At 44.5% G+C, this 26,794-nt stretch overlaps 1 protein-coding gene and 1 long non-coding RNA gene across 3 annotated transcripts in view; one reads left to right on the top strand and one right to left on the bottom strand.

Moving 5' to 3' along the window:
- The window catches only part of THSD4 (thrombospondin type 1 domain containing 4), a 411,334-nt gene that overhangs the window by 306,369 nt on the left and 78,171 nt on the right, over positions 1–26,794 (bottom strand). For both annotated transcript variants that reach the window (XR_013979370.1, XM_080980690.1), the window contains exon 5: positions 15,882–16,329. Coding sequence is in view for 1 of the 2 variants with exons in the window: in XM_080980690.1 (XP_080836816.1) it covers positions 15,882–16,329 (448 nt within the window). In the remaining variant the exon portion in view is untranslated. The remainder of the gene's footprint in view (positions 1–15,881; positions 16,330–26,794) is intronic.
- Positions 229–1,367, top strand: LOC308462892. The gene is made up of 2 exons (XR_013979420.1): positions 229–264; positions 1,041–1,367. It is a non-coding gene; the product is annotated as an uncharacterized lncRNA (long non-coding RNA).

The following is a 26,794-nucleotide window of genomic DNA, read 5'->3' as shown; positions in this document are numbered from 1 at the left end:
GTATAGGACTTCCTTCATTCCAGTTCTCCCTCCTACCAACCTTACCCCAACTTAAGAATGGTGCATTTTAGGAAAAACAGGGGTCACTGGAGCCAGGTTGACCCCACTCCCAAGCCAGGAGGCTTTTTGTTCCTTGTTTTTCAAACAGCCTATGCCACATGATGTCACAATAGTGAAATGATAGAGAAGCAACCATGACTAGCAACCCAAAAAGGATGCTTGGGAAAGGCTTAAATGAAGCTTGATGGAAATCACCTCCACGTGGTAAGTCAGGGATGGGGAACCTGCACTCTTGACGGAAGGCGCTGGCACTAATTGCGCCACAAGGGATGGGAGTTGGCCCCCCCAATCCCATATCATCCCGACCCAAAGGACCTCTGTCTTTGAAGGATTTAACTTCAACCGGCTCCCATGTAGCCATCCAGCCACAGCTTCCAGACATCTGATTAGTGTGTCTGGGGCCGAGCCGGGATGACTGTCCATCAACAGATAGAGTTGGGTGTCATCAGCATACTGATGGCAACCCAAACCAAAATTCCAGACAAGCTGGGCGAGGGAGCGCATAAAGATGTTGAAAAGCATCGAGGAGAGAATTGCGCCCTGCGGTACTCCACACACCAAGGAGTAGCGTGATGACAGCTCCCACCCCCATTCCCAGCGCCACCCTCTGTCCCCGACCAGAAAGGAATGAGCGAAGCCATTGAAGGACTGTGCCCCAAATCCCCACGTCGGCGAGGCGGTGGTCTAAAAGTTCATGATCGACCATGTCAAAGGCTGCTGACATATCTAAGAGAATCAACAGCCCCAACCCGCCTCGATCCAGCTGCCTACGGAAATCGTCTGCTAGGGCGACCAGAGCTATCTCGGTCCCATGACCAGAGCGTAAGCTGGACTGGAATGGATCTAGAGCCGATGTATCATCCAGAAATCCACCTACCAGTTCAGCAACCACTCTCTCAGTCACCCTACCCAGGACTGAAAGATTTGAAACTGGGCATTAATTGGATAGATCTAAAGGATCTAATGATGTTTTCTTTAAGAGCGGACGCACCACTGCCTCCTTCAGTTCCCCTGGGAATGTCCCCGTGCCAAAGGACAAATTGATGATCTCACTGAGGGGGGCCCGCACCTCATCTGATCATGCTCTAATCAGCCAGGACGGGCACGGGTCGAGAGGACAGGTGGTGGGCTTTCCGACATGGAGGAGTCTGTCCACATCGGCTGAGAGTATCCCGTCAAAGTGATCCAGTAGTGGACCTAAGGACAGTCAAGGGGCCTCCAGTTCCATTATTGTATCCAAATTAGCAGGGATGTCACGGCGGAGCATCAGGACCTTCTCTGCAAAAAAAGCTCACAAATGCCTCACAGCTATGTGCCTGATTCATATTTAAATTTGGCTGTCCCTCTAGGGACATTAGAGAGCTCATTATACTAAAAAGTTGCGCTGGGAGAGAGGTAGCGGATGAAATGGAGGCTGAGAAGTAGGATTTCTTAGCAGCCTTCATGGCCATCTCATAGATTTTCATAAACACCCTATAAGATGTTCTTGAGGCTCTGTCGCGGGCATCCTGCCATACTCGTTCTAGCCGTCTGAGGTCCCACTTCATTTTCCAGAGCTCCTTGGTAAACCAGGGGGCCCAGTTTCTGCAGGGTCACAGAGGGCGCCTAGGTGCGATCTCATCGATGGCCACCAAGAGCCGGGTATTCCAACCCTCAACAAGCTCAGTCAATGAGTCACCAGGGGGAGCAGGATCCCGCAAGGCCTGATGGAATCTATCAGGATCCATCAGCCTCCGCGGGTGAGCCCAAATAGGCTTGTCACCTAAGCAGGGATGGGGCAGGAAGCCAATCCTGGCTTTCAGAACATAGTGATCAGACCATGGCACCTCCATAGTGGGGGACATGATCACATCTATGCCTGTGCCGAAGATCAGGTCCAGCGTGTGGCCTGCTGGATGTGTAGGGCCCAAAACAAACTGGGAGAGCCCTAGTGTCGCCATGGAAGACACCAGATCCAGAACCTGCAAGGAGGGGGAGGCTTCAGCATGGGCATTGAAGTCCCCCAATACCAGCAGAGTGGGGAACTCCAAGGCCCAGCCGGTCACCACCTCCAGCAGGTCTGACAAGGTGGCTGCTGGTGCGCTAGGTGGCCAGTACACCAGCCAGACAGCCAAGCTCTCCTCGGAGCCCCACACCAGGCCAACACATTCAATGCCGGGGATCGATGGCAATGGCAGAGCCCTGATAGAACAATCTTCCCAGATTAACAATGCCACCCCTCCCCCCTGCCCTTAGTATGCAACTGGTGGAGGACAGAGAAACCCAGAGGCGCCATCTCTCATAAGGTAACTATTTCCCCTTTGCGCACCCAGGTCTCCGTCACACAAGCCAGGTCGATCCCCTGCGAGGTAAAGAAATCTTGCAGGGTGGCGGTTTTGTTGCCTATAGAGCTGGCATTGCACAACACCAGTGAGGGAGGTGGGTAGTCCTTGCTCACCCTACCCTCGTCCCTCAGGATGGGGCGCAGATTGGAAGGGGTATGAGCATATCCATATCTCATACCCCTTTGCCTATAAGATCTGCCCCCACCGCCATACCTCCCTTGCCCTTCCATGGTAGTAATTCCAAGCTCCATGCTTGCCTCCTTTGATAGCATTAGTGTTATTATTAGAGCCTTGTAAGCTGTGGTGGTGAGTATAGGGCCCACCCCCAGGTCCAAGATGGGAAATGGGCTTCAAGGGGGAGCAGTCCTCCCCAATACTCACAGGCAGATCAGCAGCAGCAATGCCCTGAGGCCTTTTTTACACACATACACACACGCAAAAGAGAACTCCACATATATATGGAGTTCTCTTTTGCTGTATCTGTATCTCTTTTGCAGAAGCAGTGACTATTTCCAGAAAAGAGGCAGCCTCAGATGGCCCATTTAACATCACAATTCAGATTCAGGACTATGAAATAAATCAGAGGAGAAGGGTCATGCAAATTCACACCCAGGCTGACCCCCTTCTTAAGTATTCTCCCCAACTAAAATTGCTATGCACACGTCAAGCACAGGCAGCTGAACTTGGCCAGTCTTCCCAGATCCTCGAAGGCCAATAGCAGAAAGCAAATCAGAGGGAATAAATTTGGAAAACAGGAAAAAATGTTCCTGTCGTCGTTTTTCCAAGTTTCTGTTGGAGCTCAGTTCACAGTGAGATGCAGAAGCAATGACGTCTTTGTCTTGACTATCCCGTGGATCTTCTCTGAATGATCCCAGTCAGGCATCAACTTGAGGCCACTGCTATTTCGAGCAAATCCTCTAACTACTTTTACAAACCCGTCCAAATATCCCTTGCCTAGAAAGTCATATTTATAGAAAATGTGTGTAATGCAAGAGGCACTTGGTTAAAGGGAATGAAAAGTTATTTCCATTTGACAAAAACTGGCTGATGGTTTGCAGGCTGTCCAAGCTCTAATCACCGTCTGGCTCCTCCATTGGCTGCACCAGGCAAAGGTGCTTAAAAATCAGCATTCCCTAACCAAGTGCCCTACAGATGTTTCTGAACTACCAGTTCCATCATCGCTGACCATTGGCCATGTTGTCTCGGGCTGATACGAGCTGAAGCCCATCAACATCCAGAGGGCACCAAATTTAAACAGGCTGATGTAGTGCCATTCCATTTATTCTGGGAAAATAAATATGGTGGCCCCCAAACAAGAGTGTGCCCTAGCAGTCCCCCCCCCCAAAATGGGCAACATACCACCACAAAATATGAAAGAGGAGGCCATTTCACCTCCTGTCATTTCACCTCCTCCAGTCCAGGTGTGGATTGGTTTTGCAGCTGACCTGAGAAAATTGAGTGGCATTGTGGAATAATGATCATGTTCCAAGAAACCCTTTTGGACTTCAGTAGGGTAGAGGATCAGAGCTTTGGGGGAGCAACAGCAATATTTTAAGCAAGGTTTAAACTCCTGTATAATCTTATTTCATTAACAAAATCTGTATGCCACACCATTGTAACAAAACCTCTAAGCACTCTACAATATTGAAATTATTAATTTTTTTAAAAGTAAAAAATATTAAACAGCATTTTAAAAAATTAAATTACTAAAAAGAATTGAATTAGGAATACTTACTCATGCTGGGGTTCCACCCTCAAAAATGCAACCCAAGCCTGCCCAGAGTTTTCTCTGGGTGGTAACAAGAAGTGCTTATCTTGAGAAAAATAATAATATAAACAAAGGAGGCAAGTGACATGAGAAGAGAAGGAGGATTACACATTCCTTGGCTGAGAAGCTTCGGAGACTCCAAAGCCAGGGACACAGGCAGTTGGCAAGAAGGATCTTGTTGACTTCTTCCTACCTGCAGATAAATCAAGGTCTGGCTTGTTTGGTGACGACGAGAACTACTGTTCCCTCAGCAAGGTCATCAACCTGCAACATGAATGCTACAGAAATGTAAGGAATTTGCGACTCACTCTCCTGTCATGAGGAGGATAGGCCTGAAAAGTAGAATCATATGAAGGGACCCCATGGTTCATCTAGTCCAACCCCGTGCAATGCAGGAATCTCGGCTAAAGCATCCATGACAGAAGGTCATCCAGCCTTTTCTTTAAAACCTCTAAGAAAGGAGAGTCCACAACCTCCTGAGGGAGACCGTTCCACTGTTGAACAGCTCTTACTGTCAGAAAGTTCTTCCTGGTGTTTATTTGGAATCTCCTTTTTGTAACTTGAAGCCATGGATTCAAGTCCTACCCTCCGGAGCAGGAGAAAACAAGCTTGTTTCTTCTTCCATGTGACAGCCCTTCAGATATTGGAAGATGGCTCCCATATCTCCTCTCAGTCTCCTCTTTTCCAGGCTAAACATACCCAGTTCCTTCAACCATTCCTCATAGATGCCATTGGACTACAACTTCCACCACCTCTGACCATTAGCCACATAGGCTGGGATGGATGGGAGTTGCAGTCTAGCAACATACAATGAGCCAGGTGGCTGTTGAGGGGAAACACCTCTACCTGAGGCCTGGAGAAAGAGAGCTGCCACCAGTCAGCAAAGACCGTACTTTTGCAAAGCACTCTCTATAGGGGCGGACCCTTGAGTCCAGTCCAGGAGCTACAGCTAGTGCAGAAGGCTGCAGCTAAACTGCCGGTGGGGGCAGATGACTGATGGCATGGGAGTCCCATGGGACACCTTTGCTAAAATATCTGCACTGGCAGCTCATATGCTACTGGGCAAGGCTCAAGGCTCTTATGTTATGTTAACATACAACACCCTGGATAACTCAGGTCTGGGGTGCCTTAAGAATCATCTGTCTTAGCCTGATCACTGAGATCATGCAAAGGAGCATTGCTATTTGTCCCCCATGTTACAGAAGCAGGGAAAGCAGTTATCTGGAAAACATTCACTATTTGCATTCTGGACGAGTAGAAAGAGTAGCTTTGACTCTTAAAAATTCCTACAAGGACAGTAATGGGGGGGTGGAGGGGGGCATCCTGCCAGTAGAAATTTGGTCTGTCCTTCTGTCTGACACACTCTTTTTCTATGTTCAAAAAGCCTCCTCCCACCATGGGAGGAGCATTCAAATAGGCCGTCCCCTGCCTGACACCTGAAATTGTCCAGACTTGTCCCACTTAGTTCTCCTGCAGAGGTGGGGAACTGGCATCCCTCCAGATGCTCTTTGACTCCATCTCCCATCAGCTCCAACCTGAACAGCCAACAGCCAAAATGGTGGGAGCTGCAGACCAGCAACATCTGGGTGGCCACAGGTCCTCACCACCACCGTTCTGCTGTTTCTATTAAAAGCCTCTCAGAAAAACTTTTCCTTAAAGATCAGCATTTTGGCATGAGAGATATGCAGTCCTGCTGACTGATATTTCTAATCATAGGCTCCTCTAATGACCCTCCCCCCCCCTTCTGAAAGCAGCATAATGTATATTAATTTGGCACAGACACATCACGTTCAGTGAATATATACCCCATTTAAACTTCATTGTCCATTGCATGCCAGCCGTGCAGGACCTAGGGGCTTGTATTCACTGACCACCAGGCAAGGGTTCAGAAAAGACATTTTTCCCCTTCCATGAAAGGGAAAGTAGAATCTTCCAAGGACAAATACTAGCAACACAATAATTGTTGTTGTCCCTCAAGCAAAATCACACTTCCTCCCCAAGCCTGTGTGGCCCAGGGCCCATTCAGCCTTGACTCCCGGCCTGTGCTGAAGACAGAGCCACCCTGACCAATGGAGGGAAAGCCTGCCTTGCTATCAGGATTCTTTCAAAGCCACAACTGGGAAGGAAGCATTGGGCAGGGATAAAGAACTGTAACAGGAGGAAAAAGTCCTTGGAAAGGAAGCCACTGGATTCAAACTCCGCTTCTGAGCCACTTAAGAACTGAACCACTTTACTACTTTCCACCCACGTTTATTATTGAAACTCATCTTACAGTATTCATTACTACCTATTTATGGTCTTCTGATTGATTCAGAATGCTAGATGCCACTGTTATGTACTCTGTGAAACCAAAGGACACTGCAGCCTCAAGCGAGGGCTGGGCTTGTTTTTATGCCCAGAAAGCAGACCTGAGTAAAGCCTTTGGCAGAAGTCTGCATCAGCCCCTTCCCCAGCGCAGCCATGCCCCCAAGCAGACTAGTGATTGGCCCAAACTGTTGACAGCCATGGGACCCCAAAACCAGGAGCCAGGAAGCAGCAGGTGGTGGCTGGGCCACAAACACTGTGCCATCCCCAAAGAAGTGTTGAACAGTCATTCCCCATGATGGCAGTTATGGGATTGTTGTCTATCACAATGGTGTATGTTTTGACTCAACCGAGTGGGAAGTGACGGAGACAAGATGTTTGTGTTCCTGTGTTCCGTGAAGTGGGAAGTCCTTTGTTCTTTCTCTTTGCTGTCTGATGCTAGAGAGAGAGGGAGCCATGTTGCAGTGCTCCGTGTGTGCTTATGTGTAAATACAGTAGATTAGCCCAAATGCTGAGTTGCTGAGTTCTGTTACGCAAGCTGCGAAGACACTGCGGATCCCTAAGTGTGCCGATGTCTGTTGGCATCGGCCCCTGTGATGTTTTGGCAGAAGAAAGCTTTTGAAGCTCCCGAACGAACGACCAGGAGGGAGAGAACATGCCAGTCAGCCATGTGTCTCTGCCAGGGTCCTACTTGAGAGTAGGACAAGCTCCTGACAAGAAGATGGCCAGATATTGCCCCAGTCAAGGTGCCTTTTTTGTTATTTTTAATATGTTCTTACCCACTCTGAGCACAGTTTCTGCAATGGAAGGGTGGGGAGGTAAATATTCTTTGTAATATTCTCAGTGCTCACCACTGAAAACATCTTCTCTTGAAAGCAGTCCACATGCAACTTTAATGCCCCTGCAACAGGCACTGATCTCAGTGCATGGAGCACTTGCACACTGCTGCTATGCAACTATAAAGAAACTGCAAAGCACATTCTTCATGTGTTTGGCACACCACACATGGAGCTTGGCCAACAAAGTTGGCTAAGACATTTACCATTGATCCAGTGCACTATTTCTAAGCCACAAATCTGTGTCCAATCGTTCATTTTCCTTGCAAAATCAAATCCCACAGTCTCAGCCAGCCTGCCTAAGCAGTTTTACAGAAATCACTCACAAGCTAGCAGCAACACTCAAATCTATTTTTTTAGGCTTACAGCAGGAGTGTGAAGCTTCCAAGTTGTGGAAGCTGAAGTTTGGTTTTCCAACAACCAGGATCAGCTCATGTCCTCTTCCATCTGTGCTAATTTAATGGGAAGAGCACCTGTTTCCTCACGAGTGTTGCCAGACGCTAGTGTGAACCAGATCAGGGCCGACCAAGTGTACGCAAGAGGCAAGATTGCAGGGCAAGATACACATTACCAGAGCCGTAGCTAAGTGATCTTGCGCCCCTGGCAGAACCATCCAGATTGTGCCCTCTAGCCATGAACATATTAGCTGTTCTTTCCGCCTCTCCTCCAACCCCCCCCCCCATTCAATTCCTCACACACTTCAGCTTGTAATGAATTATTTCACAGAAAATCCAATATTAAATTTATAATTTCTTAATAAAAGGTTTCAGCAAAGAAAATGACATTGTGATGTGAGTTGACAGGTTTTTTAAATGTAATTCAGTTGTAAAACAATACACAGATAGGCCTAAATGAAACAAACAAACAATATCATAGTGATTTGGTCCACAATGATAACTTTACATTATACTATATGATGTAAAATGGCATTACTTTCACAATATCTGTGTTATTTGGTTGATATAGAGTAAGAAAACTTATTATTATTCACAAGTCACAAGTTACAAGTTCTTATTCACAAGAGTTGTCATTTTTTTAAAAAAATGTCAAGTTAGGCCAACTCTGGCTTTAAGTAGCAATCTCCTCAATGAAGTCTGATGTGGTCAGAACTTTATTTTTTTCACTTTAACCAAAGAAAACTTGTTTTGGCAATGATCCACTCAGGTCACAGCAGGATTCAGCTACTGATGCTATGTACTGGAGCTGAGAGGAGGACATTTGTCAGTGTGCTATGTGATTGCTATCAAGTTGGTTGGGTTTTTTGTGTTCTTCCATTTAGTGAGCTTGTAAAACATAATAAAATTAAAGAAATGGCACAAAGAGTTGACTGGTCACCCAGAAAGCCATGTGAAATAGTACTTTTAAGTAAACAAGGCTACAGTTATGAAGAAATCAGAAGAAAAATTGGTGGAAACTTAACCAAAGGTGGCATTTCTAATTTTTTGAAGAGGTATCAGGAGACTCAGCCACTACAAAATCAGGAAGGCAGGAAAAGGTGCACAGCAGCAAGTGATGATAGAAGAAATGAGAGACTGTGCCTATGTGACAGAAGAAAATCATCTGGGTGTATACAAGATGACATGGTGCAAGGTAATGTGAAGTTGAGTGCAAGGACTGTTCAACACAGACTGCAGGAATATTGTCTAAATGCTAGAATTCCAAGGAAAAGGTCATCGTTATCTCTCAAACAAAGGTTCAAAAGAGGAAACTGGGCATGTTAACTGGACAGCGGAACAATGGGACAGTGTAAATTACATTATGTTGCAAGCCATCCTGTAAGGGCTTTGTTCTAAAAAGCAAGATGCAAATATTTTAAAACAAAGAAACAGGTAAGCCTGGAAATACATCAGTGGTGGTGGTCATGAGCAAAAGTCATTTACATTTTTAAAAAGGGATAACCTTTTGCACACACAAGAACATCAATAAACCTTTCTGCTCCCTGCTGCACAACATTTCATTACCACATAGATCATCCAACAGCATGCACATTTTTTACTTTTGAGCAAGGGATGGGGGGGTTTTATGGCATTTGCTTGACTCCAATAATAGACCATTCCCCCAGCAAAAAAGGGGGGTCTTCCTAAAACCTGCATGCAATTAAAGCAACACAGAGGTTTTCTAACTGAAGTTTCTGCAAATGGAGGGTATTCAAGCAACACATCTTATATGAACTGACAAAAGAACCGAAGACGGCTTGGAATGCGTTATCACACTTTCTAAGTGTACATTTCTGCAGTCAGAAAAATGGCTGGTGCTCAGATCTGCAGGGAATTATTAAAGACACATTAAAATATATAAGGAATGCAGCAATCTGGCTTCAGATAAGATATGAGCAGATCCACATGCTCGCTCTCAACCCCACATGGAAGACACATTGGATTGGGGACAATCAATACAAACTAGAATTTGCCACAAGAAGAAAATGGCTCCTGCAAAAAAAAGCTCAGCAGTAGAGCATCTGCTGTGCCTGCAGAAGGGGACCCAGGTTCAACCCCTGGCACAGCTGGAGAGACTCGGACTGAAACTTCTGGAGATCCACCAGGTGGATTTGCAGAATAGCTAAGGACTTTGGGGAGGTGATTTATTATGTGTTGGAAAATATATTTAAGGTAACTCTCCCCCAAATACCAGAAGCTTTCTTACTGTGGATAACTGGAGCAGATACGCCCCCCCCCCCAAAGAAACAGAGAACTCTGTTTCTTTACACAACAATTGCAGCACAAATATTATACACACAAAAATGGCAAAATGAGGTGGTACCTACCAAAGAAGAACGGCAGCTGAAATTGATAGAATATGTAGAATTGGCAATTTTGACGTGTAAAATTAGAGATCAGAAAGAGACTGATTTTAAAGAAGATTGGAAAATGTTTACAGAATACTTAAAAACTCAGTGCACATATGTTAAAATGCAAATAGGATTGCAGTAAGAACAGCAGTGGGGGTGAACTTTTTGCTTTTCTTTCGTGATAAGGTGAAGGTATATAATATGCAGCATAAATTGAAATTTTGGGGGAACCATGGAGGGAGGGAGGGGAAATCAAAGGTGGAATAATTGATTGCTAAATTTGGAATGTTGTTGAATTGTTGTTATTATTATTATTGTTGAATAAAATTATATAAAATGGGCAATACTGAACTAGATGGACCAATGGTGTACGTCAGGCTTCCTCAACCTCAGCCCTCCAGATGTTTTTGGCCTACAACTCCCATGATCCCTAGCTAGCAGGACCAGGTCAGGGATGATGGGAATTGTAGTCTCAAAACGTCTGGAGGGCCGAGGTTGAGGAAGCCTGGTGTAAGTCATAGAAGGCAGCTAAGCTCCTAAAAGAGCACTGAACATAGAAGGCTGGCTCAGACCACGTCAGACCACTGGTCCATCCAGGGCTCCCCACACCAGGGTAGCCAACATCCAAATGCTGCTGGACTATAACTCCCATCATCCTGCATCCAATAATCTATAATAATATGCGGAGGGTTACCTACACTGTCTGGCAGCATTTTCCAGAGTTTCAGGAAGGGCTCTTTCGCTAACTGATCCCTTAGCTGGAGATGTAAGAGCCTGAGCCTGGGGCCTTCTGCACACAAGCAAGGTGTCCTACTAGAGTTACGGCCCTTAAGTTCCAGTTAGAGCCCCAGGAGTTTCATCTCACTTCTAAACCGGACCTTTCAGCCTTCTCTTCACATCTTCCCTACTCCCTTCCTCTGCTCTTCCATATCCCTGGGCAAGAGCTTGAGGCGGAAGGGAACTGTGTACACCACCCTGAACTCCTTTGAAGAAAAGTGGATTATTAGATAGATCGATAGATAGATAGATGACTGACAATGATGATGGAGGAGAATCTCGTCCATTTACTACAGAGATATACGTCCACTGCATCAGCATGTAATTCAAATGCAAGCAAAAGGTAAGGCAAACATCTCCACTCTACAAAATAAAACTGCCGTCTGATCCCTCTCTCTCTCTTTTGCTGTGGCAGCTTGGAAGAGAGTTCCACTCCACCACTTTATTCCCTACAATCACAAAGCTAACTAGGGAAAAAATCTTAGAACTCTCCCACGAAAGATCCCAGATGCAATGTGTGCAAATAGCCTCTTATACGCAACATGGATTAGAGCCATTTAGAGGGAATGATTTGTGATTGAAAACCCCTGCCTTTGCAAAAGGGCTAGAGAAAGAGGAAGAGGAGGAATGCCAGAATGCTGCCCTGGCCATGAAACTGAAGTTCCTTCACCATATAAGCAGAGGCAGGATTGCGTAAATGTTATGCGCATTGAGTTTAAATGACTTTAATCAAGGATGCTGGAGAAATATTTTTGGGCACACCAAATATGAATGCCAAGTGCGTCCATACAGTTTGCAAAAGAGAGAGAGAAAATCTTGAAGACATGAAGCAATTTAGAGAAAATCCACAGGCCTGGCAACAAATGGTTCAAAAAGCTAAATGTGTCTGCTGAGTGGTAGGCGAGGAAGACGTGGACTAGGCTATAGGTATGAATACCAAGAAAGGGTGAGATGTTACGGATGGAGGAGGGAATTATACCTAGGAGAAATGAGAATAATGAAGTGAAAAACTGAGACACACACAAAAAGAGAGAGAAACTTGGGGTGAAAACTAGGAAAAATGTCTGGGATTTCAATGGAGTTGGTTGGGGGATTCTGAAAAGGGGAGGGGGAAGGATGGAATTTGATCTAGTCACACTTCATTGAGTTTTTAAAAGAACAGACTCTTTGGAGTGGCGTTAGTTTTTAATTTTCATTTCAGGGCAAAGAGAGTGGGGAGGGACACCAGCTGTTAGAGGCAGACATTTGCCACGTTTCAATAGAAACACCTCCCTTTCGGCTAAGGGGGAAACTAAAGGGAAACTTAGAACTGGTCATATTTTGAGAACCTGATAGGGACACATTGCACACTTTTGTTTTTTAGGCATAAGGGTTGAACCTGCAATGTCTATACAAATCAATACACTCTACATTATTTCAGATGGCGTGGCATTTTATTTTATCCTTGTGAAATTTTGTTTTTATGTGAAATTCTGAGAATGCCTTTTTGGTGTTGTTGATTAAGCAAGCAGCTTCTCAGGTGCAAGGCTGGAAAGGCAGGATGATGGTGTTCTGGTTCTTCACAGACTATGGGGAATAGGAAGGGAAGCCTTATCAGTACACTATTATTCCTCATAGAGTCTTACTCTTTATTATTTGAGCACAGTAGTACTTCTGTTCTGGAAGTCTGATCGACTTCTGAAACATTTGACTTCCAAACCGTGGCTTCTGATTGGCTGCAGGAAGCTCCGGAAGCCCCGTCGGACATTCGGCTTCTGAAAGAATGTTCAAAAACCAGAACACTCACTTCTGGTTTTCGATCATTCGGGAGCCGGAACATTCGGGAGCTCCTGAGGCGTTCAGGAGCCGAGGTAGGACTGTATTTTAAATAAAATAAATAAAAACGATTCCATTTTGCCAAACCTCTGATCCATGTGTTGAATTCACAGCATATTGATCTCTCACTCACTCTCCGAAAGAGATTGTAGTGCATACATTAGTGCAGAGATTCAGGCTCTGGCCTCAGTCCCAACCAAAGTTGTTGGATCTAACTGCCATTAAAATGAATGGAACTTAGGTTGGCCACAAAGTAACTTATCCCATTTATTTCAGTGGCACTTGGACATAACCAGATTTCTGAGCACTGGGACCACTATATCCACATTGAAGCCCCATGTTTTCTGGGAAACACTAGAGCAGGCGTCGGCAACGTGCAGCCTGTGGTCCGGATGCGGCCCACGAAGACCGTTTTACTGGCCCATGAGCCGAACCAAGCCGCCCGCTTGGCGAGTCCCCAACATGCTGTGCTAAACTGGCGTGGGGACTTGCCGAGCTGTGCTGCAAATCGTGTCTACGGATGCGCAGATACCAGAAATCGCAACTGCGCATGTCCAGATGCCGGAAATCGCTTCTGCGCAGGTGCGATTTTCGGCATCTGGGCATGCGCAGAAGCGATTTTCGGCGCTGCAGACATGAGCAGACACGATTGCCAGCATCGCGCTGTGCCAGTCCAGCCCACGGACAATCTCTGTGGGAGTGATCCAGCCCATGGCCGGTAAACCTTGGGATCACTAAATGAAATAGATAGATCAACATCTTATCTCACACTTAGCTATGCAATTCACTCATTCTGCCTTTATCCCTTGCCTTGCCTTGCCTTGCCTTGCCTTGCCTTGCCTATGGATCACTCAGATCTATTTATTATTATAATATAATATTGTTATTAATGATAATAATACTGATTTTTAAACATATGAATTGCATTTATATCCCACCTTTCCCTCCAAGGACCTCAAGGGCATATACATGGCTCTACCCCTCCTCACTTAATACCACAACAACCCTGTGAGGTAGGTTGGGCTGAGAGGCAGCAACTGACCCTAGGCCCCCCAGTGAGTGGGGATTTAAATGCTGGTCGCCCAGGTCCTAGTGCAACTACTCTAACCACTACATCACATAGGTTCTCATGGCAGCATTCTGTGCATTAAAGAGTCTGGCAGGAACAGGAACCTGAGTTCAAGTTCTTCATCTGGCAGTGAGTTCCAGGACACTTCATTCCCATGAACATATTCCAAGCTGTATATCTGACTGCTGGCCACACAGTGAACCCAAGGCTCCCATTTCTTTCCCCAGCACAGATGACAGCTTATGTTAGCTGAGATGTTAGCTGAGATGGCTTTAAAAGGGAACCAGGCAAATTAGGAGGACAAACCTTGCAGAGGAGGCTGTTCCATTAGGGCAAATGCAGCCCTGTTCCACCCACTGCAGCCTACCTTCTGTCCTGGACCTTCACTGGATGCCCCTGCGTTTTAGTATTATGAGAGATCCACTTTGTCTACATCAGGCATAGTTTTATATAGCTCTGCAACTCCCACAGAATCATAGAATAATAGAGCTGGAAGGGACCCTGAGAGTCATCTAGTCCAACCCCCTGCAATGCAGGAATCACAACACTGATGACGGGCCATCCTGGCTGGGTCCAGCAGAGCCCCAGGTTCTCCATCTCTGCTCCAGATGTCTTCACATCCTGCTTCTAGGCCTTCCAGAAGCACCCGACTAGCCACAGTTGTATAAACAGGAGAGTGGATTAAGAGGACCCAGCAGGGCTCTTCCCACACAAGCCTGAGAAAGCCCCGCACGACTCTTGGGTGCTGCGCAAGTGCACTTAACACTGCTCATTACAGAGAAGGAAATGCTTCCCCTCTTGAGACCCATCTTTACCTCTGGCAAGCCTCAACACTTTCCCTCTAAGTTAGCGACTTTTTTATATATAAAAAAGTTTTGTTTGTTTTAATTATCCTTTTCCCTTCTCGTCTCAAATCGTTTGTAGGTTCTAAGCAATCAGCAAGGACTTACTTGCCCTGGTTTTTCTTTGTAACTTGTACAACACCTAGCACAACTTCAAGCACTTGATCAAAAACACTACAAAATAAGACTTTCTTAACCAATCACCAGTCTCTATTTATTATTAATCACACAAGCTGAAAAATGTAAGCTCAAACTTCACATGCACCAAAGTGTCAGTCACAAGAAAGCAAGTTCTGCCTTAAATGAAAAAACAATAAAAATGTAACGACGAGGAAATGACCTAATGGACCAAAGCAGATTGACTTAATTTGTTATTAATTAACTGCCCCAAGCAGAATCCATAGGGGGAAACGACCCAACACTAGGATTCCAAATAACAGTTCTTTCCCCTTGATAAATTATATTAACCTCATGGAATGTTCCAAATAAAAGAGAAAACTCAGTGTTCTCTGGATGCCAGCGGGGGGCCTCAAAACATTACAGCTAATAAATTAAATTACTGCCCAATTGTATGAACTGGGAGGTCATGTACTATATGAAGAAACACTATAGATTTCCCAGCATCAAAAGCTTGCTCCTTTTCCTAGCTTTCTGATTTGGCTTTTGGGAAGTTCCTCTAGGGCCGGCTTCACCATCCTAATGCCCTCCAAAAGTTCTGAACTACAGCTCCCATCAGCCACAGGGAGCAGAGCCAAGGGCTGATGGGAGTTGTGGTCCAAAACATCTGGAGTGTGTCAGGCTGGCAAAGTCTGATCAATTGTATTGGTGGGGCAGAAACCAGAAGAATCTAGGAAGAGCCCTGCTGGATGAGGCCAATGGCCCATCGAGTCCAGCATCCCACTCTCACTCTCAAGAAGGATCTTGACCGGCTGGGAGAGATGCCTTGGACTCCAGGGCTGCCCTGCTGTGCGGAACAAGCCCTTCTTGAGATGACCATGTTGTAAGATCCGGACTCTCTCCATCCAAATTCAGGTGAATAAATCATATTTCCTAAAGCTTCAACAGCCCCTGCCGTGTCTTGATTCTCAAAGGCACACAGCCCCTGGGTGAGTGCCTGGACCCCCCTGGAATCTTGCTGCAGCTCAGCAGAGAGCAGGGGTGGCACCCAACTTTTGTAATGAAATTATGTGGGTGGTTCTCACCCAGCCAAGCAATTACTACATTCTTTCAGTAGCTCTTAACAGTCCAATGAATCCCGCAAAGATCCTAAAAGCAAAAGCAAAGGGAGCACCACTTACATTTGTGTTGCAGAGTTTGTGCTGCTTATAGGCTCCAGTGCACACGATTGCCGAGGTCCTCTGAGTGGGAGTCTGGCTTTGAACTGCCCTGTGAGCAACAGGAACATGAGAGACCAGCTCTGTGCCATGGAACAAACTCTGAGATGCTGGAAAGGCTTGCAAGTGGGGCCCAGCCTGGGGGTAAACAGAGTCACTTGAAACCTGAGTCCTGGGTGGGGGCCTGGAGTCCTCTTGGTATAAGTTTCCATGGCGAGGCGAAGGGTTAAAAGGGTGAGCAAAAGGGCTCTGAACCGCTGCGGCCCATTGCTGGCTGGCTGCATTCCGGGTTGACTGCCGCTGCCTGCGTGGCTTGTTGGGCTCCTGCCCCGTGTCAGTCTGCAGAGGTAGGATATAGGGCACTTTTCCGTAGCCATACTTCCCAGGTCCAATGGGGCTTTTATTTCTGCCTCTGAAGACAAGAGGGGCAGGGTGTGAACATGAACAGGTTAGCTCAGCAACAATTGAAAACAAGCATGAATTTATGGATAGTTTCAAGGAGAAGTCCAGGTTAGGGGGATGTCCTAGCATCCTCGCAGGATGTCCTGAGGTTGCCAGCCCTGCTCACTCCCCCAGGTCATTGGCTCAACTCAAAGGGGTGCACCACAGAGGTTTCTGGAAGTCCCATCATCCCCAACTGCTGCGCATGTGGGCTGTGTCCGATGGAAACTGTAGTCTGGCAACATCTGGAGGGTACCATTTTGGCTGCCCCCAGCTTAGCTGGTGGAAGCAGCTGCCTATGGGAAGCCATCCACCATCTGGCCTTGTTCAAGGTGCTTGTGAGTAACTCTGTGTTGGGTATTCCAGGGTACTGTGGGGATCAAAATGGCTGGTAGCTTCCCACTGCAAGGAATCAGGTAGGTGGCCAGAAGATTTGCAGAAGAAGGGGGTTTTAGCCTAGGCTCTTGGGTCCAGCACCTGCCCCAGGAGAGCAAATGTTGCCGTCTCTCCAGTGCACTTTGAAACCTTTTAACAGCTTAGATGTCCAAGAAAGGACCAGTGCCCAAAACCCTTCCTGCCTCCACCACTGTTACATATCCCTGAAGACTTTGCTTCAACCATGGGACATTGTATTGCTTTAGGTTGCAATAAATTTCCTCCGTGTCAACGGCAGCAGCCAACATGGAGACCTCCAGATGTTGCTCCAGTTTCCAGCATTGCTGGCCTACTGGCCATGCTGTGGAGGACACCATGTGAGCTACTCCTGATTCAGAAGTCAAGAGGCTTTCGTTCTGCATGAAGATATATTTGGAGGGGAAACACTGTTGTACTACCATAAAATAAATAAACAGCAAATCCTACACACTGCTTGATTGCAGCAAAACCTCTAAGTGGTTTACATGAAATATTAAAATTATCAGCAAAAACAGATTTAAAAAAGTAATTAAAAACATTTAAAATTCAATTTATAAAAACTTAAAAGCAGCCTGCTGCATCAGGCCAGTGGCCCCTCTAGTCCAGCATCCTGCTCTCACAATGGCCAACAGATGCCTGTGGGAAACCAGCAAGCGGGATTCGAACTCAAGGGCACTCACTTGTCATTCAGCTGGTTTTCAGAATCACTGTTACCTCTGGTTCCCTCCAACTTCCAGTTCTTCAGACTGGAGCAACAAAGAACAAGCAGAGGCTCCATGTTCACAGAAGGGATTATGCAAAGGTTGTGTATGTGATCGTAACACGTAGCTCAGGGGTAGAGCATTTGCCTTGCAAGCAGAAGGTCCCAAGTTCAGTCCCCAGCATCTCCAGGTGGGGCTGGGACAAACGCCTACCTGAGCCCCTGGAGAGCTGCTGCCAGTCAGTGTATGCAGTACTGAGCAAGATGGACCAATGGTCTGGCTCGGTATAAGGGAGCTTCCTATGTTCCTCTTTCACTAGGACTTACTTGACAAATTCTGCTCACTCAGCATACAAAAGGGGTTCAATGGGTAATTAACCTAGCTACTCCCCAAAACCAGCAATTTAAATCCAGCCTTGAAATTGAATGGGAGCCAGAGGAGCTGTCATAGCACAGGTGAAACAAGCGCCAACTTCCTATCCCACAATGCAGCAGAGCTCTTTTTATGCCCTGGGAGGAAACATGCACTTGGAGATGATGCCACCATGGAGCCAAGCATGCCTTCTCTCCTGATGCAAGCCGGCTCTTAAGGACTTGAGAGTGCCTCAGCTAGGGTCTCCTTTGTTCAGAGCCAGCCCCCAACCCCAACTCCCCAAAGCAACACCTTCTTCAGCTAAAACAAAAGCATGGGGCAAGCATTTCTGATATGCATTTTCAGTGGGAAAGGCAAGCTCCAAGCCTCAGTTCAGAGGCTCTTCCCAAATTCCTTGTCCCGGGAGTGTTTGTTTTTTTACTCACCCTCTCCCATTGCCAGTCAGGGTGCTTGCTACACTGACGTCTTTGAGATCATTTACATAACCTTCCAGCATTTGGGGTTTATGATCCGTTTCCACCCTTTAAGCATGTATGAACCAGAGTGTTGTTCACCAGCCCTAAGAGAAACTGTCACTCAGGACTTGTTCACATGGCTTCGTTTGTTCTTTTGAACAAACTGCAGCAGAGGCACCTTTTTCAATTTTCTGTCATGACATATGGAACTGCCCTGGGCTTGAAAGATAGGGAGTTAAAATGACAAGGCAAAAATGGGGAATGATGAAAGAAAGAAAATGGCAACCTATGCGGATCAATGGTTCCCAAACCTTGGGGAGGGGGCCCTGCCTATAAAGTCATCCCCAGCGCCCCTCCCCCAATAAAAAGCATAATTCAGAATAGTGGTTTGCATGACCCTCTAAGGAAGATAATAACACAATAAAGTTCAAAAGAGTAACAATGAATTGCCCATTTATTCAAAAACCAGTTAAAACTATTTACTGTAGTTTAATTCATTCAACAAAATGTATGAACTTAATCTAGTGATACCATCTTTTTAAGTCTGGTAGTCAACTGCACAAACCTGCCACCTGCTTGGCCCTTCCTGGTACCCCCCCCCCCCGGGGGGCAGTACTGTCCAGTTGGGCTGCTCAGATAGCACACAACCCTTTCACTGGCTGCAAATGAGCGAATTCTTTCGGCAGCTGGATACTTGTGAGTCAAGGCCCCACTCCCTGCTTTGTGATGAAATAAGACACATGGACACAAGTTAATGGGCTAAAAAAGGCCACAACTTTATTGGTTACAGAATGTGAGTGGTATTGGCTTAGGCATTGGATCCCAACCTACTATACTTGACTCCTGCCCGCTCTGCAGGGAGTCACACGAGGGTTAACAGCCTGTAGGGGGAGCTTGTTGGTGCAAATCAACCGGAAGCTTTCCCCTAGAGTCACCAGAGGGTCGTGCCATGGCCCTAGCCACCACCTGGGCATCAGACAGGAACCACAACCACCGGATTCCTTTAACGGAACACCCTTCAAAGGGAGGGGTAGGTGATGGCCACAACCTCGCCTCCGACACAACACATTTTTCAATGCCTAACCACCAAACCTTACAAAGTTGTGACGATTTGCTACCAGGTAGGCAAAAAAACCAAATGGCTGGTGCCAATCTGCCAAGTGGGGAAAAAAATCCTACCAGGCCCCTTGAACAGGAGACCAACCGAGGTCCATAGCAAGGTTAGGTGCAGAAGCGAAACCTAGAGGGAGGGAGGGCAGGTGATCCGAGGAAGCCGGAAGAAAACAAGGATGAGCTTGTGGGCCCGTGGCCGTTTAAATGCAGCTAAACCACGCCCCCCCCCAGCCAGCCAGATTGCAGAGTGATGCAGGGGGGCCCGGCCACGCCCCCCTGCGAGTGTGGGAAGCAATTTCCGCTCACAACCCCTCCTCCCTGGAAGAGGAGAGGCTTTCCTGGAAGTTCTCAGACTTCCATTTGGTTTGCAGCCAGCCACCATTTTGTTTTGCCCAGAAATAACAACGAATTCAACTGAGCTGAAATCTTAACTCCGGGGAGGGGGGACTGGATGCCTTCTAGATGCCACTGGACTGTTATGAGAGGTTTCTGTATCCAACCAAGTGCCATCCAGAAGAAAATCAGAGAAAACAAAATGGAGCAAATTTGGAAAGATATAAGTACAAATGAGAAAGAACTGTCAAAAAAAACCCATAAACGAGACCACAAAACAAAATATCAAAATGTTGCAAAGCAAATTCTCCATATTTTTAAACCATGAAATTGAACATAAATTAAAATGGTTAAAACAAAAGAGTAGAATGCTGGCTTGGCAGTTAAAGAAGAAACAAAAAGAAAAGACAATAGGAAAACTCATAAAAGGAAGGAAAACAATTGATGAACCTGAGGAAATAAGCAAAAGTTATACAAAATATTTTAAAGATCTCTACCAAGCAAGAAAGGAAGATGATGAGAAAATAGAAAAATACTTCAGTTAAAGTAAATTTCCAAAAATCACAAATGATAAAACTGAATATTTAAACTCTCCCATAAAAATGATGGAAATTCACCAAGCGATTACAAAGGCAAATCTAGAAAATCTCCCAGAACGGACAGACTCTTGGCAATTTACTAAAAGAAGTTGGAAAATGTGCTTTCATCACCACTTAAGACATAATATACTAAAGGAGGGGCTGATACCAGAGTCATGGCAAGAAGCATTCATAACGTTGATCCCAAACAAGGGAACGGATTTGACATCAATCAAAAACTATAGACCTATATCACTCTTGTACAATGATTATAAACACTTTGCAGATGTAGTGGCAAACAGGTTAAAGAAAATACAGTGGTACCTCGCAAGACGAATGCCTCGCAAGACAAAAACCTCGCTAGACGAAAGGGTTTTTTGTTTTTTGAGCTGCTTCGCAAGACGATTTTCGCTATGGGCTTGCTTCGCAAGACGGAAACGTCTTGCAAGTTTGTTTCCTTTTTCTTAACACCGTTAATACAGTTGCGACTTGACTTCGAGGAGCAACTCATAGAACGCGGTGTGGTAGCCTTTTTTGAGGTTTTTAAAGACTTTGGTGATTTTTGAAGCTTTTCCAAAACTTTCCCGACACCGTGCTTCGCAAGACAAAAAAAATCGCAAGACGACAAAACTCGCGGAACGAATTAATTTCGTCTTGCAAGGCACCACTATATTGAAAGACCAATAAATGAAGACCAAGCCAGGTCTCTACTGGGTAAACAAATGAGCAACAACATGAGAATGGTGATCGATATTCTAGACTATTTAGAGATGAGACCCGGCAAGCAAGCAGCATTGATGCTTTTAGATGCTGAAAAAGCATTTGACAAGGTTTTATGGAAATTTATGGAAAGAACTATAGAATCAATGGGGTTAGGGGAAATATTCAGAAGGGGAATAAGGCAATTTATAAGTACCAAAAAGCTAAATCAATTATAAATAATGAATTATCAGAGAGCTTCAAAATAAGGAAAAGAACCAGACAAGGTTGCCCACTCTCTCCATTATTGTTTACCACGGTTCTGGAATCACTGGTGACAATAAGAATGGACTCAGAAATAAAAGGAATTACACTAGGAAATAAATCCTTTAAGTTAAAAGCCTTTGTGAACGTTCTTATTATAACAACAGAAAATCCATTAGAAAGCGTACCAAAATCTCTGGAAAGAATGTATGAATTCGGTCAGATGTCAGGATTTAAAATGAACTAAAGCAAAATGAAATTTTTGTTAAAAAAATATGTGGGACCAAGAAAAGCAGGAATTACAAACAAAGTCTGGTTTGATGCTAATGGAAAAAAACAGAATACCTAGGAATTTGGGTTTCAGCAAAAAACATCAATTTATTTGATGATAACTATAATAAGATATGGAAACAGATAAAAAAGATTTGGAAGTTTGGAACAGATTAAACCTGTCACTTTGGGGGAGAATCTCAACAATTATGATGAATGTGCTTCCAAAAATGTTGTTTACATTTCAGATGATACCAAATTGGGGGGGGGGGGACGACTGGGTGCTTTAGGAATTGGCAGAAGCAGTTAGGAACAGAACAATTGGCTGGAACAGATTAAACCTGTCACTTTGGGGGAGAATCTCAACAAAACCCACTAAGTTTTGTTGCAGAAATAGGTGAAAGCCACATTTCCTTCGTCAGAAAAGCATCTGAAAACAAAGGCGCGTCTTTAATTCTCTAAAGGAGCACAAATCCTAGCCTGGAACCCCCTGGAATCTTGCTACCGCTTGGCTGAGAGTGGCGCCTGGCTTTCGTAATAGTATGCTACAGGATGAACAAAACATATTTATTTTTAAATACCTGGCAAGCATTTATTTTATATATTAATGATGATAGCAATTTCCAATTGCCTCCTGTGAAATATGCTATGAGTCATTTATCAGCTTTAAGTGAGTTGATCATAACGCCTTGAGGACAATATCCTTATAATTATATATAAAACATTTTTTTAAAATGTTAATTACATCACAGCACTAATAGTAATATTTTTTTCCAGAGAATGTGGCTGAAACAACCCACTTTATATTTCGTGTGTGTGTTTTCATTTTCATTCAGTTCATTCTCTTAGCTTTTTCTTTTTCTTTAAAAATAATGTTTATTACTTTTATAGGTTACAAAAAGAGAAAAAAGAGAAGAAAAAAAACAGAAAAAAAGACAAAGAAGGAAAACAAAAAGAAAAAACAATACAATACAATATGTAAACAATGCAAAACACAACCTAAACTCAAAAACTAAACACATTATACTAAACTAAACAAGCCCCACTAAACTAAACAAACCCCACTCCCTAACCTTAGCCCTAAATGAAATAAAACATAAACAATTTAAAAAAAACAAAAAAACATACATCCTCTCTTTTCCGTATTCTATCTTTCATTCCCTTGTTTCCTCGACCTCCTCTCACCTCCCTTTTTGTATTCCACTTCATTTAATTGTTTCAGCAAATCCTTTTCATCTTTCTCCATTTTCTATCATATTGTAAATAACGTATTTTTTAACCTTATTTTCCATTAAAACTAAAATACTTATATATACTTATCTCCTTATAACATTTCTGCTATGCCCATAAAAAATCATTCCACCATTTTTCTATCACTCATTAGTTTTACCATAAGTCTATATATAAACTTTAAATTTTCCAGTCTTCTTCCACCATCTCCTCTCCCTGGTTTCGGATTCTGGCAGTCCTTTCCATCAATTCCATAAAGTCCATCAACCTGGTGATCTTATGTCTGAAGCTCTTAACTCTTTTCCAAGTCCCTTCTGCAGGTCTTCTTCATTTTCTTTAATGCTAAAAAGCAAATCTCGGGGAAACTCCAACCTGTCAATCCTTTTCTTCCTTCTGAACAGATCAGCCAAATTTCCATAGTTAAAGCTACAGTCCATAAAATATTTCAGGGCATATTTCAAGATTCTTCCAAGTCCAAAGGCCCCCAAAACTTCAATCTCCTCCAGGCCCGAGTCCATGTCCCAAAAGTCAATTAATCCCTGCATAGAGGGATCTTTCCAACTTTCCTTCTTTCGTCCAAGCCGGGGTCCATTCCTCAGAGTCTGACTTTTCCTAGATTCAGTCATAAAAGGCCTCAATTTATAGTCCTCAATTTACTTCTGTGAAGCCACAGATCTCACTTGTACTACTTTATGTTCAACTTTATGTTCAACAACAGCAGCATTCTCCTTCTCCTCCTTCTCCTCCACCATTTGTCCTGCCAAAATGGATTCCTGTACCAAGTCCTGAATTATTTCTGTGTTAATGTTCACTTTTTGACTCAAATTAGTCACTTTCTGTTCCAAATTGTCAACTTTAAAAGTCATGTCATCCATCTTCTTATGAAGCTGTCCCAGCAAACAGCTTATCTTACATAAGACAGTCACAATGGCCTCTCCTGTCAACATTTTTAAATAGTCCAAGGTCACTCTCTGGTTCTCAAACTCCTTATCTGCAGCTGGAAATCTCCCAGTTACAGTCCTGTTACAGTTTCAAAAGCTCCCTCTAGAGGGAAACAGTCTCCACTTGTATCAGTTCTTTCAAGCACAACTTCAAACATTAAAGATAAAATTTCAGTTACTTTTCCTCTTTTTTAAACGCAGAGAAGGACAATGGAAACAGTATCTTACTCTTATTTAGCTAGCTGTCAAATCCGTTCTGTCAAATGCACTCTCTCCAAACGTCATCTGGCAGTCCGTTTCCCAGGTTCAGAGCAGTGGTAATTTGATTTTTCACTCTCTCCTGCAGGCTCACTAGATCCAAGATTTTCCCCTCTTCTCCTGCTTCCAAGGGGGGTTTTGTATTTTAAACCGATGGAAATTTAATCCTTTGCCAAAAGCTTTCAAAGACTTTAACTTGTAACGTCTTTGCTTCAGTCTATTTACAAAAACGGGAGGCGGACTTCCTGTTTATGACCTCCCGCTTCAGTGCCAAATTAAAGTATTTAAAAATCCAATTTTCCGATTTACTCACGAGTAGTTGTTTATAATCCAATTTTCCACAGGAAAAAGTCAGCGCTCTCCGGCAACAGCAATGCGGCTTCACTCCGTGGAAGAAGCAGTCGATTCATTTTTATTTTTTTTAAATAATTTTTATTAAAGTTTAAAACAACATAACACAAAAAAAGAACAGAAAAACTCACATAAAAATAATACAAAACTTAACAATAAAAACACAAAACACAACAATTGAAAACGAACTCTCTTTTCCATTTCCAATTTTATATGACTTATTTTCTAGACTTCCTCAAACCTCCCTCCTTTGTATTCCAGTCCACATTGTTTGTTCAGCAATTTCTTTTCCACTTTTTTTTTACTCCCAATCTTTAATTTAATAAAATGCTAAAATATATAACTTCAAATTTTTTTTAACCTAGTCCTTGATCTTAATATCATATAACTTTAAAGTTTTCCCTTTTAATATCAAATTTCCATAACTTTAACCTGTGCAGCTGGAAACCACTTGTTTTCAGTCCAACATCACTCTAACATTCCTTAATTTTGCAGTGTTTCTGAAGATAGTCTTTGAATTTCTTCCAGACTTCCTCCATCGACTCTTCTCCCTGGTCACGGATTCTACCAGTCATTTCAGCCAGTTCCATATAGTCCATAAGTTTCATCTGCCATTCCTCCAGTGTGGGAAGTTCTTGTGTCTTCCAATACTTTGCGATGAGTATTCTTGCTGCTGTTGTTGCGTACATAAAGAAAGTTCTATCCTTTTTTAACACCATTTGGCCGACTATACCCAGGAGAAGCAGTCGATTCAAAGCACCGCGCCATTTACCCCACGTCGCTCCGGATCCCCGAAACCGGGTTTCCCCGCGAGTAGGGGAGGCGCAAAAGGTGCCAGCCGAATCCCACGTCCACAGGCTTCTCCTGCCTGTGGTTTTTAATGGGTCTCCGCCTCACCGCGGCGGTCCAGACCCTAATTCTCACGAAGCGGATTCCTCCTGGTCAGAGGAAATCTGTCATTGCCGGATGCTCTAACCCGGAAATCTATTCTCTTAGCTTTTTCTTGTTCCTTTGTGTTATTTTATGTGCATGTTCTTGCTTAAATGAATAAAAAGATTTTTTTAAAAAGTTTTTAAAAACAGTACATCAACTCAGGCAAATTTTAAAGTGGGGCATTAGCTTTGAAGCAATCATTAGAAGGCAAGCTTCTGTTTAACATATCATATGTTTAAAGAGGAGAATGTCATGACACTCAACATCTCCTGAGGCTTTCAGGTTTACTGGACTTATCTGAAGTGGAGGACTATCTCGCTGATAAAATGCAAGGCTGCTGATATCTTTCCTCTAAGAACCACTTTTGTCCTGCAGTTTAGTTTATTTATTTTCCAATGCTTGATCTCTCAGAGGAGGTGTAACCAGCTGGAAGCAATGAGAACCACCATGATCACCAGAAACCAGATTAAGGCCACGTTCACACCATACATTTAAAGCACCACGATACATTTTTTAAAAACTGTCAAAGCTTCCCTCAAAGAATTCTGGGACCTGTAGTTTGTTAAGGGTGCTGTGAGTTGTTAGGAGACACCTCCCTCTCCCATTCCCTCAAAGAGCCACAAGGCCAAGAATCATAAAATCACAGCTGCAGAGTTGGGAAGACCCAACTAGCCCAACCCATGACGAGGATCTGATTGGCCACTCTGGAACCACTCTGGAAATAGGGGCAATGAATGGGGGTCACTTTTGGCAATGGGATGTTTCCCATTAGCCACCTCCCCTAGCTCAGATTCCAAACTTTCATTTCTCTTTTTTAAAAGTCTCTATATAAAGCAACAATTATGGTGCTGGAGGAGACTCTTGAGAGTCCCATGGACTGCAAGAAGATCAAACCGATCCATTCTTAAGGAAATCAGCCCTGAGTGCTCACTGGAAGGACAGGTCCTGAAGCTGAGGCTCCAATACTTTGGCCACCTCATGAGAAGAGAAGACTCCCTGGAAAAGACCCTGATGTTGGGAAAGATGGAGGGCACAAGGAGAAGGGGACGACAGAGGACGAGATGGTTGGACAGTGTTATCGAAGCTACCAGCATGAGTTTGACCAAACTGCGGGAGGCAGTGGAAGACAGAAGTGCCTGGCGTGCTCTGGTCCAGGGGGTCACGAAGAGTCGGACACGACTGAACGACTATACAGCAACAACAAATATAAAGCAACCCAAGACATTTTGCTGTCTAAGATGAAAGAATAGATCCCTAGCCACCTGAAAGGGACCAAGCAGGCAACTGCATCTTTCTTCAACACCGGTGACAGAGCCACATCTTTTACAGCACCAGAGGGCAGCTCTGTCCTCCAGCTCCACATACACCCAGCCTTCGCTTCCTCATTCAGCCTCTTCTCCAACCTGCTGCCCACCAGAAGTTTTGAATTACAGCTCCCATCAGCCCTAGTCAGAACAGCCCATCACAGTAAGGACAGAAGCTCATGCTCTTTCTTTTTAACTCAGACCATGTTGGGAAAGATTC

The sequence above is a fragment of the Podarcis pityusensis genome (assembly GCF_964106645.2).
Source record: "Podarcis pityusensis genome assembly, chromosome: 14".
Classification (NCBI taxonomy): domain Eukaryota; kingdom Metazoa; phylum Chordata; class Lepidosauria; order Squamata; family Lacertidae; genus Podarcis; species Podarcis pityusensis.
This window is presented reverse-complemented; position numbering and strand designations above follow the sequence as displayed.